This window comes from Schistocerca serialis, chromosome 8 (genome assembly GCF_023864345.2).
Source record: "Schistocerca serialis cubense isolate TAMUIC-IGC-003099 chromosome 8, iqSchSeri2.2, whole genome shotgun sequence".
NCBI classification, from domain to species: Eukaryota; Metazoa; Arthropoda; class Insecta; order Orthoptera; family Acrididae; genus Schistocerca; species Schistocerca serialis.
In genome coordinates this window covers 519,477,333-519,496,092 of record NC_064645.1, presented here as the reverse complement: position 1 = coordinate 519,496,092, position 18,760 = coordinate 519,477,333, and the positions used below count along the sequence as shown (strand labels likewise).

Genomic DNA, 18,760 nt, shown 5'->3' with positions numbered 1-18,760 from the left:
AAAACTTCCCATTATATTACAAAGTTTTATTATAACTATTTCTAGCAAGTACAGGAATTTTGGAATACTTATTCCCAGTGTCCTATAAACTCTGTATTTGGCTTTGATTTTACTGCTGGACATTCAAAATAGTGTTCAATAGAGTACCTGATTTTTGTGGATGTAAATTGCAACCTTTTTGTGTTTTGATTCAGCCCTAGAGTAATGAGAACTAATTACATAACTTTTCAATTTTTGCAGCTTTTAGGTGGTGTCCTGTTAAGCGCCTCTGCAGTTGTTTGAACTATTTATATTGTTTCTTGAAGAGAAAGCGAATTTTTCTTTTTAAAAAACTTCTTCTAATCTGATGTCTTTTTTTACCGTATTGTTTTTCTTGGGAATCCTCACAGATTTCTTACACTTGCATTTGATACTAAACTTACATCTGACATTGCAGATATACCCAACATTTACTTCATAACAGATTCTTTCTTTCAAAATCTAGGAACTTGAAAATATATTTACCTGAAAAGTGCTTTCAAATTTTCAGGTAGCTCCGTTCTTCCAGCATACCCCGGGTTCATAGTAATGAACATCCCTACCGTTGGTATTAAAGCTATGACTTCGCCCATAAAGTTGAAAGTTGTCTTCTTGCCCTTAATAGCATCCAGAACAGATTTCACTTGTACAGACACCACAGACAATACTTCTACAGAGATGCGATTGAATTCATCAAAACAGCCCCATGCACCAGTCTGTGCCAAGCCCTTGTAGATATTTCCACATGACTGTAAATAAAATTTGCATATCAATATTTAACAATTATGCCTACTGTGGACCAGTATTATGAGATATGTTATAAGTGCAAATCGGGAATATCAATGACTCACTATCCAATTACATTAACATATATGCACCATGAAATTAGAACCTGTAATAAATCAAATATGGGCAACTGTAGAACAAGAATACTAGAAATCAAATCTAGAGCGAAATTAAATTAGTCAAACAGGCTCTTCCACAGTTAGGTAGAGGCAGAAAACATATATCCATTAGCAGCAGTGAAAGTCAGCAAAGATAGTACTTGCAACAAGTTATGGAAATTGGGAAAGAAGGAAAATGTGACAAAGAGTCTGTTTACATAGGAGAAGATGATGCTGGTAATCATACAGGTATCCAAAATATTTATATAACTATTAGCAAAATGACTTTCAAGTGTTTAAATTAATAACTGGCTCTGTATCTTCTTAATTACAGGCAAATTCTTCCACGCTCTATTACTAAAATGAGTTTTTATCTGCAAGAATTTAGTTTTGAAATCCAATGTGACACATATATACCTCGTTTTCTGCTACAAATTTTCAAATTGTTGGACAAAAATTAACCCAAAACTGAAATTAGAATCTACTTTCTGCAAGTAGAAAGCCATAGTTATGGCAAGGAAAATGTAACATGTGCAATCATGAAGCACTAATAATGTGACCTTAATTTCGTCCTTGATATCAATCAAAAGAGGCTCCAACACAATTATATTATAGGAAATGGTTACAAGATGAGGCGATATTATGCTCAAGAACAGGACTGAAGGGCAGGAAAGACAGAATTTGTCATCTTGTGATGTTGTGGGAAAATTAATCTAATATTCTCTCTTCCAGAACTGCTAGTCCAGTGAGGTATAGTGCCACTACCTTGTAAAGAGTAAAATCTGTCAGAAGGGGCAGTGGAACACTGCATTAGCTGCCAACAATGTGAGCATCGTCTATTGGCATTTGAATTAAGACAACAAGCATGTGAAATTATTACAAGACAAGCTAACCTTGCTCAGTGTAACTTGCCAGCACAATGTTAATACATGGCACAGGCATGGCAGTGTCTCAGTCATCCAGGTTTCGGTGGTGTTGATGAGTGTGTGACCGGAAGCAGAACATTGACACAACGCGTGCAGTCCTATCTGCTGTAAATAATCACTGATTTTATAGCAGAGTCTTTCACAATCCAGCAGTATCCTCAGAATACAGGTGGTACACCAGATGGCGACATGGAGCCACAAGACGCAGCTGATTTGGGTCTCCACCAGGTTACCTCCTCCCTACACTAAATACATACCCAAAACTTGGTACCACAATGCAACAGGCCTTCTGGTAGACTCCAGCAATAGTTGGACACCTGCTAGGAGGCAGCAGGTCACAACCCCAGCACAGCAGCCACCTATCAATAGTGCAGTGGGCACATCTCTTGCCACTTACTTTGTTCACTGTGTGTGGTCATTTATTGAAGAGGGGCTACTTCTGCATGGTCACAGTACATGCTGCTGATGTTGGTGTTGTGGGTCATGCAACACAGTCACAAGCCCAGCACCACGTGCAGATGTCAGCAAAGTTGGGCACCAGCACTTGCTGCCACTAGCTGGACGGACGCTGGCCACCAGTCGAGCAATTGCCACTCCACTCCTGTGGAATAGGGGTGCGTTCACCTCTCTGCTGCACTGCAGAACCAATGTATCATTTGGAAATAAAGTATCGATTTTGAGAGTTGCTTCTTCCTGGGACTCACTGGCCTGCCATACAGTCTCACCCAATGACCACTTAGCATCCTGTCAATATAGCCGTCCCATGCCACCTCCAGAGTCAGCTATAAAATAGTATCAGAAGTGCAGATGTTGCCTCGGTGGGCAGCAGAGCATGTGTTGTCCATGAAGCATGATGTCTAGATCATGATCTGTGGTATCAACATAGTACGGTAAGTAGAGTAACTGTTTGTAGTAACACACTCATCAACACCACCGAAACCTGGATGACTGAGACACTGCCATGCCTGTGCCATGTATTAACATTGTGCTGGCAAGTTACACTGAGCAAGGTTACCCTGTCTTGTAATAATTTCACATGCTTGTTGTCTTAATTCAAATGTCAATAGACGATGCTCACATTGTTGGCAGCTAATGCAGTGTTCCACTGCCCCTTCTGACAGATTTTACTCTTTACAAGGTAGTGGCACTATACTTCACTGGACTAGCAGTTCTGGAGGAGAGAATATTAGATTAATTTTCCCACAACATCACAAGATGACAAATTCTGTCTTTATGTGTGTGACAGGCACAGGATCTAGGATTGTCATTGTAACTTGAGGGTTACTTTGTTTACCGTATTTACTTGAATCTAAGCCGCAATTCTTTTCCGGTTTTTGTAATCCAAAAAACCGCCTGCAGCTTAAAATTGAGTGCAAAGCGGATGTTCTGAAAAATGTTGGTAGGTGCCGCCACAGCTAACTTCTGTCGTCGAATATATGTAGCGCTTCGCTGGCACAAAGATAAATACTGGCACCAAAACCTCTGCCACAGCAAATAAATTTAAAAAAAGGTGGAAGATGAGCTTTTATTCTCCACCCTGAGTTTCGACCACTGTATTTTCATACATTATCCAATGAAGTAAATACAAATTCCGTATTGTTCATCTTCGAATGTAGCAGCATTTCAATGTACTACGAAAATGCAACTGGCAAGACTGTTTGGGATGTTTGTCAATATGGCCAACTCTGCATTCTGAATTTTTTCCTACCTGTGACAAGAGATCGTTGCTAATAGGAACTTTTATGAATTATGAATCACATGCAGTATTCTCTTCACCATAATAATAATATGAATATAAACATTTTGCCATGTATTCTTTCGTGTTTGTTGCTATCTCATTTAAATCCTGTCTGCCTAATTAACTACGAAACTAGAGCAAACGCGGAAGAATATACATATCATGTCATGTTTATATTCATATTATTCTTATGTCGAATAGTGATACAGTCAGAAATGAAGCACAGCAATTGATTAGATTTTTGAATCTACGATGACTTTAATTTCTGTGCAGAATGTAATGTACTAAAAAGGCGTCTGCAAAGATTTTCAAACAGAGAAAAAATTTCGCTAAACCCTCGTTCAGAACATCTTCTATCATATGCAGTCTATTATTTGGTTCTTGTTGATCATTATCAAAGAAAGCAGCAGTGTAAGTAACAACAAATAGCAGTCTCTTGCCACTGTTTCGCTATAAGACGATTCCTCTCTCTCTCTTTTTTTTTAAATTGTAAGTGGCGGTAACGCACACAAAAGCAAGCCATGCCACGAGCGGCGACAGGTCGTAAACACTCATTATCAGAATGCGACAAACAATGCATGACACAGTACAGTAATGCATTTTCAGCTTTGAGTGATGTAAACACCTATAACAAAGAGAACGGCACTTATCAGATCAAAGAAAAATAAGCAATCAATTCAAACCAGATGAAGCACGTGAAAAAGGAAGGGTACCCGTATAAATACGGACGGAGCGCCTGACGCATTGCAACGGCTACCTGGTAAAGCTTAACTGCTAAACTTACGACTCGAACCAAAACTACTATAGCTGTATCATCATTCATTCAACCTAAATTGTGTCTCATATTACAATGGACCAACTTTGTTTGGATTTGGAGGTGCGGCCTAAAACTTTTCTCTTCCCTTGAATTTCGAGTCTCAGATTTCACGTGCGGCTTAGATTCGGGAAAATTTTTTTTCCTCGATTTCGAGTCTCATTTCTCAGGTGCGGCTTAGATTCGAGTGCGGCTCAAATTCGAGTAAATATGGTAGACTGGAAGAATTGGCTCATGTGTCTGAATTTTATGGAAACAGTAAAGAGCAGTATTCAGAGCCTGTGTGGTGATTGCAGTGTAATCTGCTTGGGCATTCTGCTCCTTGTGCGGAATCTGTAGCTGTAAATTGTTTTGCACGCCATCATGTCATGTCATGTGTAGAGAATGTAAATGGTTTATGAAAAGGCATGAGGTGTCGTTGGTTTCTTTTTGCCAACTGGCTCATTTGTAATGTGTATGAATGAAATCTAAAGTCAAAGACTCGGGGTATTATGGAGGCAGTTCAGACATCAATTAATGACGTAGTGTGATAGAGAGCAGAAAATATGATCTTGCTTAAATAGCTTGCAGATCAACATATCAACATGAGGAGTTAGCAGGCACCAAGCCTTGTAATAGATCCAGCTACCTGGAACCACGCGACCGCTACGGTCGCAGGTTCGAATCCTGCCTTGGGCATGGATGTGTGTGATGTCCTTAGGTTAGTTAGGTTTAAGTAGTTCTAAGTTCTAGGGGACTGATGACCTCAGATGTTAAGTCCCATAGTGCTCAGAGCCATTTTTGAGCCAAAGTACTCTGTGAGATGCACAGAAGTGTTTAGTAAGGGGGAGACATCTAAGCAGTTGAAATGTGGGCTTCTGTAGAGGTGTAGGAACGAGAATAATGCAACATTCTTTCGGCAGCGGCTGAGCACCACTATGAAGAGGAAAGGTAACAGGATGCTGTGGAACATTTTGTTGAGATAATAAGAAGTACAAACGTATGAACTGACACAGAGTGATGAAGCAAATAAAGCTTTTCTGCAGGAGGCCAGGCACAGAATGCTTGATTCTTTCCTAAGGGGTTTGTCACCAGATATGTTAAGGAGGGTGCACAAGGGACAAACCAAGGATCTCCATTCGGTTGTGAGATCAGTGATGGAGTGTGAGGAGATTGTTGTGTTGACAGGTGTGAGGGATATGTGCATTTTATTCTGTGCACGTGTGAAGTGTTACAATTGTGCACATACAGAACGTTGCCAGCTGCAGTGGAATAAAGGTGGGATGTGTCATCAACAGCATTGTGGTAGTCGTAGTATGGCTGGACAGAAAGGAAGCAATCAGCTGTGAAATGCAGGAGAGAACCCATGTCTGCTGGAAGAGGCTATCATTAAAATTATATGCAAAAACTATGTATGCTGAGACGGAATGTGCAATAGTAGCTGTGGTGAAGGAAAGGAAGTATAAGACTTTATTACACACAGGAGCGCATTTGTTGATAGAGAGGAGGGACCTTGCTGTCTGAGGCAATTGAACCCACCATGTTATAGATTGTGTGGCATAGTTGATACTGATGCAAGACCACTGAGGTCAGTGGAAATAAATTTTCAGGTGGAGCCTGTTGGATTTAAGAAGTGTGTGGAAGTAGTGCCTCACATAAGTGAGAGCTATAGCATGATCTTAGGGCTAGACTTTCTGCATCAACTTCATGTCATAACTGACATCTGGCAACATGTGGTGGGACTTAATGGGAAGACATTCGCAGCTAGGGAAAGCCGTTGCGAATGTAGATCTGTCATGAGGTGCCTCCTTCTTAGTGGGCAATCCAATAAAACCACATACAAATACATTAAGACTTGGTCACGATGAATGTCTGGCAAGTGGCATAGGGAAGTCACTTTGAGTGTGTGTGGAGTCAAACTTACCAATCAATATATTATGCACAAAAGAGCTGCTAGAAGGGAATGATGTACTAGATTCAGCAATTTGTTTGGTTAAAAGGAGTATTGAATGCTTACAGAAGAAGGATGGCGGGGAAGTAGTATCTGTCAATATTAACAATTTTGGAGCCAAAGAAGTACAGCTGATATAGCAGATACTGATAGCAAGATTGGACATTCTGTAGGAAGAGAAATGCTGCAAACATGGCGTGAGCCATAAACAGCCACACAACACCACTAAAACTGCATTACATAAGATGATGTGGCACCTAAAGGAAGTAGAGAACGCAGATGGAGGACTTATTGGTGGAATTTGAGGATTTGTTTTTCCTTGGAGGCCATTGCCTGTGAAGACTGTCATGCAACATAGAATTTTGACAGGGAACAAAGTATCAGTGTACCGTAAGACCTATCTGATGTTTGCAACTGATTCTGGATGACTTTATTAACCAGCTGTTGGCTATTGGGATAATAGAAGAGAGTAACAGTTCATACAGAGTGGGAATTGTGGTTGTGATGAAAAGGCATAAGGATGGTTCCAAGAGATACAGTAATAGTAGGACTGTAACAGATGCATACCCCATACACAACATCACAGAGACTATTGATAATTTGAGACAGTGCCAGGATCTTTCTACCACGGATTTAAGAAGTGGAGGTAGTTCTGGAGGACTGACAAGAGACAGCCTTGGCAGCTTTTTTGTTATCCTTTACCAGTATCTGAGGATGCCCTTTGGACTGAAGAATGCTCTTGCAGTATTTCAGCATTTGTTGAACAGAGTGTTGAAGGGGCTGAAGCCTCGCCACTGCCTAGTTTACATGGGCGGTGTAATTGTATTCTCAAGTGATATGAAAGAGTGCAGACAGGATTTGGGGGAAGTATTTAAAAGGGTGTGAGCTGCACATCTGATGCTGAGTATCAAGACGTGTCATTCTGAGTTAAAGGAAGGGATTTACTTACAGTATCTAATTATCAAAGATGGGGTGAGAATAGATCCAACAAGACTGGTACAGGCAGTGCAAGATTTTTCATGGCTGAAGATAAACAAAGAACCAGAGTCATTCCAGGTACTCTCAAACTATTACAAGAACTTTGTAAGGGAGTTCACTAATATAGCATGATCACTCACACACTAATGAAAAAGGGTGAAAAATTTTTGAGGACAGAGGAATGTCAGGGCACGTTCGAAGAACTAAAGACAGTTTTGACGTCAAGTGCTTTGTTAGTGTTCCCAGATTTCCAGACAGAGTTAACACTTACTGTAATGCATCTACTAATGTTCTCAGATGTGTTCTGTGTCAGTAGATCAGTGGTGGGGAACACCCTATTGCTTTTGTACAGATAGAAACTAATAGACACTATTTGACCATGGAGAGAGAAAGATGTTTAGCCTCGTGTACTGAGTGACATTTTGGGAAGAAGTTTAAAGTGGTGACCGATCATGCTGCTCCAAAATGGTTATTAGGGTTAAGAATCCATCCAGCAGACTAACTAGATGGGCATTAAGATGCAATGAGTTTGACTATGAAGTAGTTGACAAGCCAGGAAAGAAACATGGAAACGCAGCTGCATTAACTGGGAAGTAAAAGTACTTGATTAGGGACTTGCTGCATGGGAAGCAGAGCAAAATGCTGACAGGATGTAACAACTGTTCAGCATGTTTGACAGCTTGTTGTGCAAGATAATGAGTTTAGGTCTGTGACTGGTGGTACTGTACTGACTAGGTAGAAGGAAGAAGTTCTAAAGGAAGTGCCTGATCATGTGCTGTCAAGTCATGGAGGAGCTATAAACAGAAGGACAGTGAAGAAGTACTGGTGGAGAGGAAGAAAAGGAGCTGTGGATTTGCATATGAAGAATTGTGTGCAATGTGTACAAAGTGTGGACTTCAGTCATAAGTGAATAACGTCACATAGGCTGCCAGAAGCTTCGCAACCAATTCAGATGATTTAGGTGGATGTATTAGGACCGTTTAACTGGAGTCCTGTGGTAAATTGTTTTGTACTGACAGTGACTGATCGTTTCTCACAGTATATCGAAATGATACCTATGCCAAACCAGATAATGGTTACAATCACACAAGTGATGGTCAATAGATGGATACTAAAGTTTGGAGTACCAGAAATGATGATTATTGATCAGGGGACACACTTCATGTCAGACTTGATGAAGGAATATTGTTGTTTGTTACGTTTAAAGAAATTAAGAAACAGTCCACTTCACCCTCAGTCAAATGGAAGGACAGAATGGGTGCATCAGATAGCTGGGAGGATGTTCAGTTACTATGTGAACTCTCACCATAATGATAGGGACATGTATCTTTCATTTGTAGTTATGATTATGGCTTTGGGGAGTTGACGCATGAGCTCACAAGAATGGTGAGATAGGTATGGAAGTGAGTACAGTGGTGAACACCAAGGCGAAGGTAAGACAAAGAGGAAGCCGTCAAATGCATGGGAGGCTTACTACAGTATATAGAGGGCAGTGAGAAATTTTGTTTACGCCTTATACAACAAAAGTCATGACAAAGACATCTGTGATAAGGTAACTTTGCCCTTATCAGCTTACATACACCACATTGCCAATCAACATTAGGATAAAGTTGCTGACTAGATCCCCAATAGTGCATGTTGGGTGACTATGACCATTCAGAGGTGCTCTGAAGTCGATAGCATAGATAGTAAGGCTGCGTTCACACTGCCGGCCGGGCCGAGCCGAGCCTGGCCGGGCCGCCGCCCGCTTCGATATCAAACATGGTTTTGAATTGCGGTTTTCACACTGGCGGTCGGGCCGAGCCGACGACATCCCGAGTGTTTAATATTGCCGGCGCGAGCCGACCGCAGGCGCGAGCCGGTGGAGCAGCACTACAGCTTCTGCAGTACATGCATCACACGTCTCCCTTCTGCTTTCATCACAAGTGTGACTGCACACGTCTTTTATTTTAAGGTGTTACCTCACATTTCACAATCAGTGAGGAAAAATTACGTTTATTATGATGATACATGCGAAATTACTTTTATTTCATTTATTTAATCTACCATATTTACATGCATTTACAACAATAGCTTGCCAGCAATCGCGGCATTGCCGCCACTGAATAGTTCGCATTTACTTGTAAACGGAGACAGATATGAGTGTCACTGAGGGACGGAAATGTGTCCCTACCAGATGATAATGCATTGTAAAGTCATGCTGTGGCAGTTCCTTATCAGTGGAGATAGAACCACTGAGTCAAAGGGCATTATCTCAAAACTCTTCGCCTATCAATCTGTCTATCTTACAAGGTAATGAAAAGAATTCTGTGAGGTCATCAGTGGCTCCACATGATGAACCATCACCACTGCCAAGCGCTGCATCATGAAGAAAAAAGAAGAAAAAAGTTGGAAAATTCTGAAGGAGTATTTCTGCGATTCTTCGTTGAAGGCACAGCAAGACATTACCCAAAATGACGAAGCTAATTACTTCCTAAAGATTCTCAGGAGTCCCATAAACTCTCTTCCCCTCAGAGGTTAGCGTTTGTGATATTTAAAATACAAAAGCATGACTACAATTAACTGGAGGTACCGAATGCTGTACAAAGTTCTACTGCAAACCAAAAAGTGTGTACTAACGAATCTTACCTTATCGTTATACACAATTTTTCTTCTGCTGTTATACTTCTGCGAAAATTTGTGTTCTGTTTAGAAATTTTGTATTGAATGTTCTGCAGCACATACTGAAATGTATTATGATTCATTCTGTAATTTGAATAAAATTTTTCAGGATAGTTTTTAAGTTCTTCATATAAAGAGAAAAACTCTCCTAAATGCCTGTCGCTATTCATAGGATGAATCCATAACCTCCTAGTTCTTCTGCACTTCAAAACTCGACGAGTTACTGCAGAGTCAAAACAATACCAATAAAAGAGTGAAGACATTGTTCTACACGACAGCACAGACTAGCTAAAGGCGAGCAACTGTTGACTGCAGCTGCGTTTTCTACTGACTTGCTTGTCAGCTGTCGAAGGGTGGGGATCTTTTTAAATTTATTTATTTGGCCTCCGGCCAGCCATTTAGCCAAAGAGTGGGGATTACCTTGACAGTGCAGCGCACCCCGCCAAGGAAGAAAAAAAAAAAAAAAAACAATGAAGAACAATGAAACGCACATCTGTGCCGATCTACAGTAGTTTCATTAACTCTCCATTATTTTTTTCTGTCAAAGTAGACAACGAGACTACAGAATTGCGCTTCAGTTATCTTTTAGTTCGAAATATGAAATGTACATCATACTAATTGTAGGATGTTGATGACAAATAATTGTTTGTCTTTTGTGATGCAACGTGTGGCCAATTATAAAAGCATAGCAGATGAATTGTCCAGTAGCCGAGGGAAAAATTCTTATACATTTGGATTTATCTAGACAATGAGACCATTAAAATAATAAGAGGGACCAGCACCAGGTCTGCGCTGATCACTAGTAATTAGTTTTTTTCTGTCCTGCATTATATGACTACACTAAACCAAGCTGTAACCGCGCAAACTCCGTGGCTTGCGGACGCGGCACTGACGCCACTGAATAGCTTGCATTCCTTGAGACCAGAGACAGATATCAGTATCACTATCATTTCAAAAACTTTTTGGTACTTTTAGCTACATTTCATTCCCAACAATGTATGGTCTAAAACGGATCTAACAGTAAGCTAACCGCTACATAACTTTTTCACTACAAGATTTGTAAATCAAGTGCACAACGTTGACAAATAGCATCATTTCACAATGACTGTTAAGAAATATGGAAAGATAAATGATTCAATACGAAGCTAAGATGTTGCACTACCACGTGTACAAAAATCTGATTCTTTAGCAGCATACTTTCTTCAAAATCGGTTGGGAAGCGTTACGAAACTAAGAAATCACGTGAAACGAAAAGTAGACTTTTTCATTTTTCACGACGTAAGTAACGCTTTTAAGGAAAAAATAAGTTCATAAAACGATGTGGCGAAGTCTTATATACCGCTAAGAATTTTTAAAACGTGAAAATCGGAGAAGTGGATTTTCCCCCATTTCGCCGTCCCGGCTCGGCGCGGCGCGCAATGTGAATGCACTACTCGTCGGCCTGAGCTGGCTAGGCATGAGCCGAGCCAGTATGCGTCAGCCCGGCTCGGCCTGGACGGCAGTGTGAACGCAGCCTAAGAGTGCTTACGACCGTTCAGAGGTGCTATGGAGTTGATCCCAGGGATAGTAAGAGTGGAACCAGAGAGAAAAGCAAAAAGGAACAAGCAGAGGAGTACACAGGAAAGTGTGAATGCATCAGTGGAAGAAGTACCATAGGCACTGTGATCAATGAAGTAGCAGATGTATTTTTATTGTGTTCATTGATGACTATTTAGGATATTAAGTATGCGGTACTGCAAGTAGTATGTTAAGGCTGAATGTATGAATTTTGTACTAGAATAAGGGTTCTTCAGGATCACTTTTGCAGAAGAGCCATTCATAGTCTAGCAGTACCACTAAGGGTTAGGCCAGACAAAGAGATGACATGGAGCCACCAGCCGCAGCCATGAATTTGAGTCCCTGCCGGGGTACCTGCTTCCTGCACCGAGCCTGTACCCCAGACTACGGATGCAGCACTGACATCAGTGCTGTGGCTTATGCATCACAGCCACAGGCATGGCACTGATTACAGACATCAGCAAAGCAGGGTGCCAGCACGTCTCGCAACCAGCTGGATGGATGCTGGCCACCAACTGGCTGTTTACCAGTCCACTCCTTTGTGGCAGGGGTATGATTTCCTACCCACCATTCTGCAGAATCAATATGTTAATTGGAAATAAAGTGTGCATTTTGACAGCTGCTTCTTCCTTTCCTCATTGGCCTGCCATCCAGTCTTACCCTGTCTTACCCTACAGCCAACTTAGTGGCCCAATAGCACCTCTTAGAGTTTGCTGTAGACGAGTGTTTTCATGAAGTTTCGAAAGCAGGAGAGAGGTACTTGCAGAATTGAAGTTGTATCTGGGCAAGTCAGTCAGTAAGACCATTGCCACAAAAGTCAAGGTTCCTGGTTTGAGTCCTGATTTGGTGCACACAGCTGCCAGGAGGATCACGGAAATGAAGGATGTTTTGCAGGGAGAGTTCCCACCTGCAAAATTCAGAAAAGCTCGTGTCGGAGCATAGAATCCAGATGGCACAGGCCGTGGAGCAATCATTAGAATGAAGCACATTGTGTTTGGCAGCACACTTGGTAGATGGGTATGGGTGCTTCAGCTCTCTCTTAACCAGTCTGACAACGGCCATTCTGCAGGCAAACAGCCTATTTAACTCTCATGCAAAAGCAGAATGCGGCACAGTAGTTACAGTTAAGTTGGCAGATCTCATGGCTACTTTCACATGTGGCCCTGCCACTGATGGTTTAGGAAATGCCTGTGACACGAATGGAGTATGTGGTAGTGGGAGGATGTCTGGGACAGATTCCTTCATTGTGTGCATGAGAAGTACAAAGTACCACAATGGAGTGCACAAACACCACAAAAATTTGCTCAGAATTACCTATTTTTTTGTCAAAATTTGTTGTCTATTAAAAATAAAGTACATCAGCTTGAAATAGTGTCACATGAATGTGTGAATTGCTACTGTAGAAATACAACAATTGACAGGAATCACATATATACAAGGGCTATAAAGAAAGTAACAGACATTTTGATACACCACAGTAGTGGTTATCATGGTGCCATAACATTCCTACACTTAGTGTGCATCCAGCAGTGTAGCATGTGATCTGTGTCTCTGCTTCTTTGCTTCCTGTGATGTGTTAAAATAAAAAAAAAAAAAAAAAAAGCTGCCACTTCTGAGGTGCATTCTGTGATTTGAATTTTGTTGGCAAGAAACTGTATAAAAACTGAAACTGCAAACAAGCTGAAATTTATCATAAACATTGCGATATGTACAGAAAAGGAATAATGAGTGAAAGTGAGTCATTGATTTTAAATATGTCCATACCAATATTCACGATGAGGATCTCTGTGGTAGGTGTAACCTTGTGACAGACAAACCGGTGATGAAAATCAATGACAAAATTCGTAAAAATCATTGTTTCACAATTACAGAACTTTTGCAACATTTTCCTCAAATTTTGTAGAGTTTGGTGCACAAAATAGAGGCAGAAAAGCTTGGTTGCCACAAATATTGTGCTATGTGGGTTCCCAAAGGTGACTGTGTAGAAAAATAGCTTATGAGTGAGTGTGTCTTTTCCATGTACATAACAAAATTTGATTTTTCCTTATTGCTAATTTGTTTATTTCAAAACACCTGTTACTTTTTGGATAGCTCTCGTATATCAGAGATGGCATATATCTCAAAGCTAGAGATCTGATCACAATTAGTGTAGATAAAGATTTTGATTTGGCAGCTGTTGATAACAAAGTTAGAGATCCATGCATGTGCCACTCACATGGGATATAGTGAATAGCTTACTTTTTAACAAATTAAGAGAAGTCCCAGAAAGAGTGTCAGCCCCCAAAACAAACATAATAATATACTACCCGACAAAGAAAAGTAAAGCACTCAGATATGTGATCCATGTGACATTGCACTCTCCTCTGGCCTAGATGCCTGCACTGATCTGGTTGCAAAGGGTGTCATAAAGCCACTGCACGCTCTCATGAGGCAAGCTGACTCGCAACTATTGTAACTGGACCTTGATATCCTGGACAGTGGCACTGCGATAGAGTGGAGACTTGAGCTGGTATGACAGTTGTTCTATTGGGGACTGATCTGGAGACCTTCCTGGCCACAGGAGTACCTCAGCATCACACAGACAATTCATAAAGATGTATACCAAGTGTGGTCAAGCATCTGCCTGTTGAAATACAGCACCATAACACGGTGGCATGAGAGGCAACACATGAGGCTGCAGCACACCCATGATGTACCATTGTGTTGTCAGAGATCTGTCAGTCACTACCGGCAATGACCTGGTATCATACTCAATGGTTCCCAAAACCTTGACATGAGGAGTAACACTGCTGTACCTGTCAAAAACATAGGAAGAATAGAACCTCTCCCCAGGTCACCACCAAACTCACAGACAATGGTCATTGGTCATTGGGGATAGTGCAGAACTGTGATTCTTGCTTAAAACAATGTTGATACCATTCATCAGCAGCCCTTGCTTTCCAGTCACTGCATCACTCCAAGCACAGCCATTTGTGTAGTTAATGGCACCACACATGCAGTGGTACTTTGCTCATTCAGCTGCTGCTAGACTCCAACCAATGGCATGGCTTGACACAGAAAGTTGCAGGGAATCTATCACTTTTCACTGAATGGCAGGCACAGATATGGAGGGGTTATTATGTACTTTGTGCCCAATGTGGCAATCCTCCCTTGTGGTGGTCAGACATAGTCAGCCATAAACTTAACAAGGAGTATACCTGCCCTCACATTCCCATGCAGTACAGTATTGGCCCCTGTCACATTCAATGCTTCCAAACATGGATACAGTGTGATTTGATGAGTCAGCCAAATGGAGACCGACAATAGCTCTGTCAGTTGCTGGCAGCTCTGTCTCACACAAGTATCTGGCATCTCTATGTCCTTCGCAGTAATCACTTAACATCTGACACTCTTCATGCCCCTTGTTTACCTTACCAGGCCTGGTAACAACACTAAACATGAACAACATTAATGCACTCTGGTGGACATTCCATCTGTCACAGAGAATTGCAACTCAGACCATTTACATACCCGCTCGTGTGGTAAGTCACAGCATCTTTGTTTTATATATATATATATATATATATATATATATATATATATATATATATATATATATATATATATATATATATAAAAAAACAAAGATGAGGTGACTTACCGAACGAAAGCGCTGGCAGGTCGATAGACACACGTACATACACACATTTAAATATGTCTGCTTGTGGCTGTATGTGTGGATGGAGATGTGCGTGTGTGCGAGTGTATACCTTTCCTTTTTTCCCCCAAAGGTAAGTCTTTCCGCTCCCGGGATTGGAATGACTCCTTACCCTCTCCCTTAAAACCCACTTCCTTTTGTCTTCCCCTCTCCTTCCCTCTTTCCTGATGAGGCAACAGTTTGTTGCGAAAGCTTGAATTTTGTGTGTATGTTTGTGTTTGTTTGTGTGTCTATCGACCTGCCAGCGCCTTCATTCGGTAAGTCACCTCATCTTTGTTTTTATATATAATTTTTCCCACGTGGAATGTTTCCTTCTATATATATATATATATATATATATATATATATATATATATATATATATATATATATATATATGATGCTGTAAGTTACCAAACAGGAACTAAAGAAGGTGTGACTTACCAAACGAAAGCGCTGGCAGGTTGATAAACACACAAACAAACACAAATATACACACAAAATTCAAGCTTTTGCAACCAACGGTTGCTTCAGCAGGAAAGAGGGAAAGAGAGGGAAAGACAAAAGAATGTGGGTTTTAAGGGAGGGGGTAAGGAGTCATTCCAATCCCGGGAATCTCTGAACAATCTGTTCAGAGCATCCTCCTACAGGCCAACCGCAAACTGGAACAGCATGCCACCCTCCACCTCAAAAAACTATCCAATCTCCTGGTTTCCCACCTCCGGAAAGGCAACTCACTCACCCTTCACAACCTTTCCAGCAAACCTCAACCTCCTCTCACTGCACACAGACCCAGTCTCTCCCATCTACTCAATCTCCCACTTCCAGCTCCACTCCCCCCAAAACCACAAAATTCCTCCCGGGATTGGAATGACTCCTTACCCTCTCTCTTAAAACCCACATCCTTTCGTCTTTCCCTCTCCTTCCCTCTTTCCTGATGAAGCAATCGTTGGTTGCGAAAGCTTGAATTTTGTGTGTATGTTTGTGTTTGTTTGTGTGTCTATCAACCTGCCAGCGCTTTCATTTGGTAAGTCACATCTTCTTTGCTTTCAGATATGTTTTTCCCACGTGGAATGTTTCCCTCTCTTTTTTATTTATATATATGGAAACATTCCACGCGGGAAAAATATATTTAAAAACAAAGATGATGTGACTTACCATACAAAAGCGGTGGCAGGTCGATAGGAACACAAACAAACACATACATACACACAAAATTCTAGCTTTCGCAACCAATGCTTCGTCAGGGACGAGGGAAGGAGAGGGAAAGACGAAAGAATGTGGGTTTTAAGGGGGAGGCTAAAGAGTCATTCCAATCCCGGGAGCGGAAAGACTTACCTTAGGGGGAAAAAAGGACAGGTATGCACTCGCACACACACACACATATCCATCTGCACATACACAGACACAAGCAGACATTTGTAAAGGCAAAGAGTTTGGGCAGAGATGTCAGTCAAGGCGGAAGTACAGAGGCAAAGATGTTGTTGAAAGTCAGGTGAGGAATGAGCGGCGGCAACTTGAAATTAGCGGAGGTTGAGGCCTTGCGGATAACGAGAAGAGAGGATATACTGAAGGGCAAGTTCCCATCGCCGGAGTTCTGACAGGTTGGTGTTAGTGGGAAGTATCCAGATAACCCGGATGGTGTAACACTGTGCCAAGATGTGCTGGCCATGCACCAAGGCATGTTTAGCCACAGGGTGATCCTCATTACCAACAAACACTGTCTGCCTGTGTCCATTCATGCGAATGGACAGCTTGTTGCTGGTCATTCCCACATAGAGAGCTTCACAGTGTAGGCAGGTCAGTTGGTAAATCACGTGGGTGCTTTCACACGTGGCTCTGCCTTTGATCGTGTACACCTTCCGGGTTACAGGACTGGAGTAGGTGGTGGTGGGAGGGTGCATGGGACAGGTTTTACACCGGGGGCGGTTACATGGGTAGGAGCCAGAGGGTAGGGAAGGTGGTTTGGGGATTTCATAGGGATGAACCAACAAGTTACGAAGGTTAGGTGGACGGCGGAAAGACACTCTTGGTGGAGTGGGGAGGATTTCATAAAGGATAGATCTCATTTCAGGGCGGGATTTGAGGAAGTCGTATCCCTGCTGGAGAGCCACATTCAGAGTCTGATTCAGTCCCAGAAAGTATCCTGTCACAAGTGGGGCACTTTTGGGGTTCTTCTGTGGGAGGTTCTGGGTTTGAGGGGATGAGGAAGTGGCTCTGGTTATTTGGTTCTGTACCAGGTCAGGAGGGTAGTTGCAGGATGTGAAAGCTGTTTTCAGGTTGTTGGTGTAATGGTTTTAGGTAGGGTGGCAGGTGATCGGCGTGAAAGGAAGGGCTCCATCACAGCGAGGCCCTGGACGTGCGGAATAGTTGTGTATAAGGAAGTGGCATCAATGGTTACAAGGATGGTTTCCGGGGGTAACAGATTGGGTAAGGATTCCAGGCCTTCGAGAAAGTGGTTGGTGTCTTTGATGAAGGATGGGAGACTGCATGTAATGGGTTGAAGGTGTTGATCTATGCAGGCAGAGATACGTTCTGTGGGGGCTTGGTAACCAGCTACAATGGGGCGGCCGGCATGATTGGGTTTGTGAATTTTAGGAAGAAGGTAGAAGGTAGGGGTGCGGGGTGTCGGTGGGGTCAGGAGGTTGATGGAGTCAGGGGAAAGGTTTTGCAGGGGGCCTAAGGTTCTGAGGATTCCTTGAAGCTCCGCCTGGACATCAGGAATGGGATTACCTTGGCAAACTTTGTATGTGGTGTTGTCTGAAAGCTGACGCAGTCCCTCAGCCACATACTCCCGACGATCAAGTACCACGGTCGTGTAACCCTTGTCCGCCGGAAGAATGACGATGGATCAGTCAGCCTTCAGATCACGGATAGCTTGGGTTTCAGCAGTGGTGATGTTGGGAGTAGGATTAAGGTTTTTTAAGAAGGATTGAGATGCAAGGCTGGAAGTCAGAAATTCCTGGAAGGTTTGGAGAGGGTGATTTTGAGGATGAGGATGTGGGTCCCGCTGTGACGGAGGACGGAACTGTTCCAGGCAGGGTTCAATTTGGATAGTGTCTTGAGGAGTTGGATCATTAGGAGTAGGATTAGGATCATTTTTCTTTGTGGCAAAGTGATATTTCCAGCAGAGAGTACGAGTGTAGGACAGTAAATCTTTGACGAGGGCTGTTTGGTTGAATCTGGGAGTGGGGCTGAAGGTGAGGCCTTTGGATAGGACAGAGGTTTCGGATTGGGAGAGAGGTTTGGAGGAAAGTTTAACTACTGAAGTAGGGTGTTGTGGTTCCAGATTGCATTGATTGGAATTTTGAGGTTTTGGAGGGAGTGGAGCTGGAAGTGGGAGATTGAGTAGATGGGAGAGACTGGGTTTGTGTGCAATGAGAGGAGGTTGAGGTTTGCTGGAAAGGTTGTGAAGGGTGAGTGAGTTGCCTTTCCGGAGGTGGGAAACCAGGAGATTGGATAATTTTTTGAGGTGGAGGGTGGCATGCAGTTCTAATTTGCAGTTGGCCTGTAGGAGGATGCTTTGAACAGCCGGCGTGGATGTGGGAGAGGAAAGATCGAGGACTTTTATTAAGGAC

The 18,760-nt window shown here is 42.2% G+C and overlaps 1 protein-coding gene across 1 annotated transcript in view; it reads right to left on the bottom strand.

Moving 5' to 3' along the window:
- LOC126417102 (dynein beta chain, ciliary-like) overlaps positions 1-18,760 on the bottom strand; it is a 739,775-nt gene that overhangs the window by 268,090 nt on the left and 452,925 nt on the right. Inside the window, exon 28 of the mRNA XM_050084997.1 lies at positions 505-767. Within this exon, the coding sequence (XP_049940954.1) occupies positions 505-767 (263 nt within the window). The remainder of the gene's footprint in view (positions 1-504; positions 768-18,760) is intronic.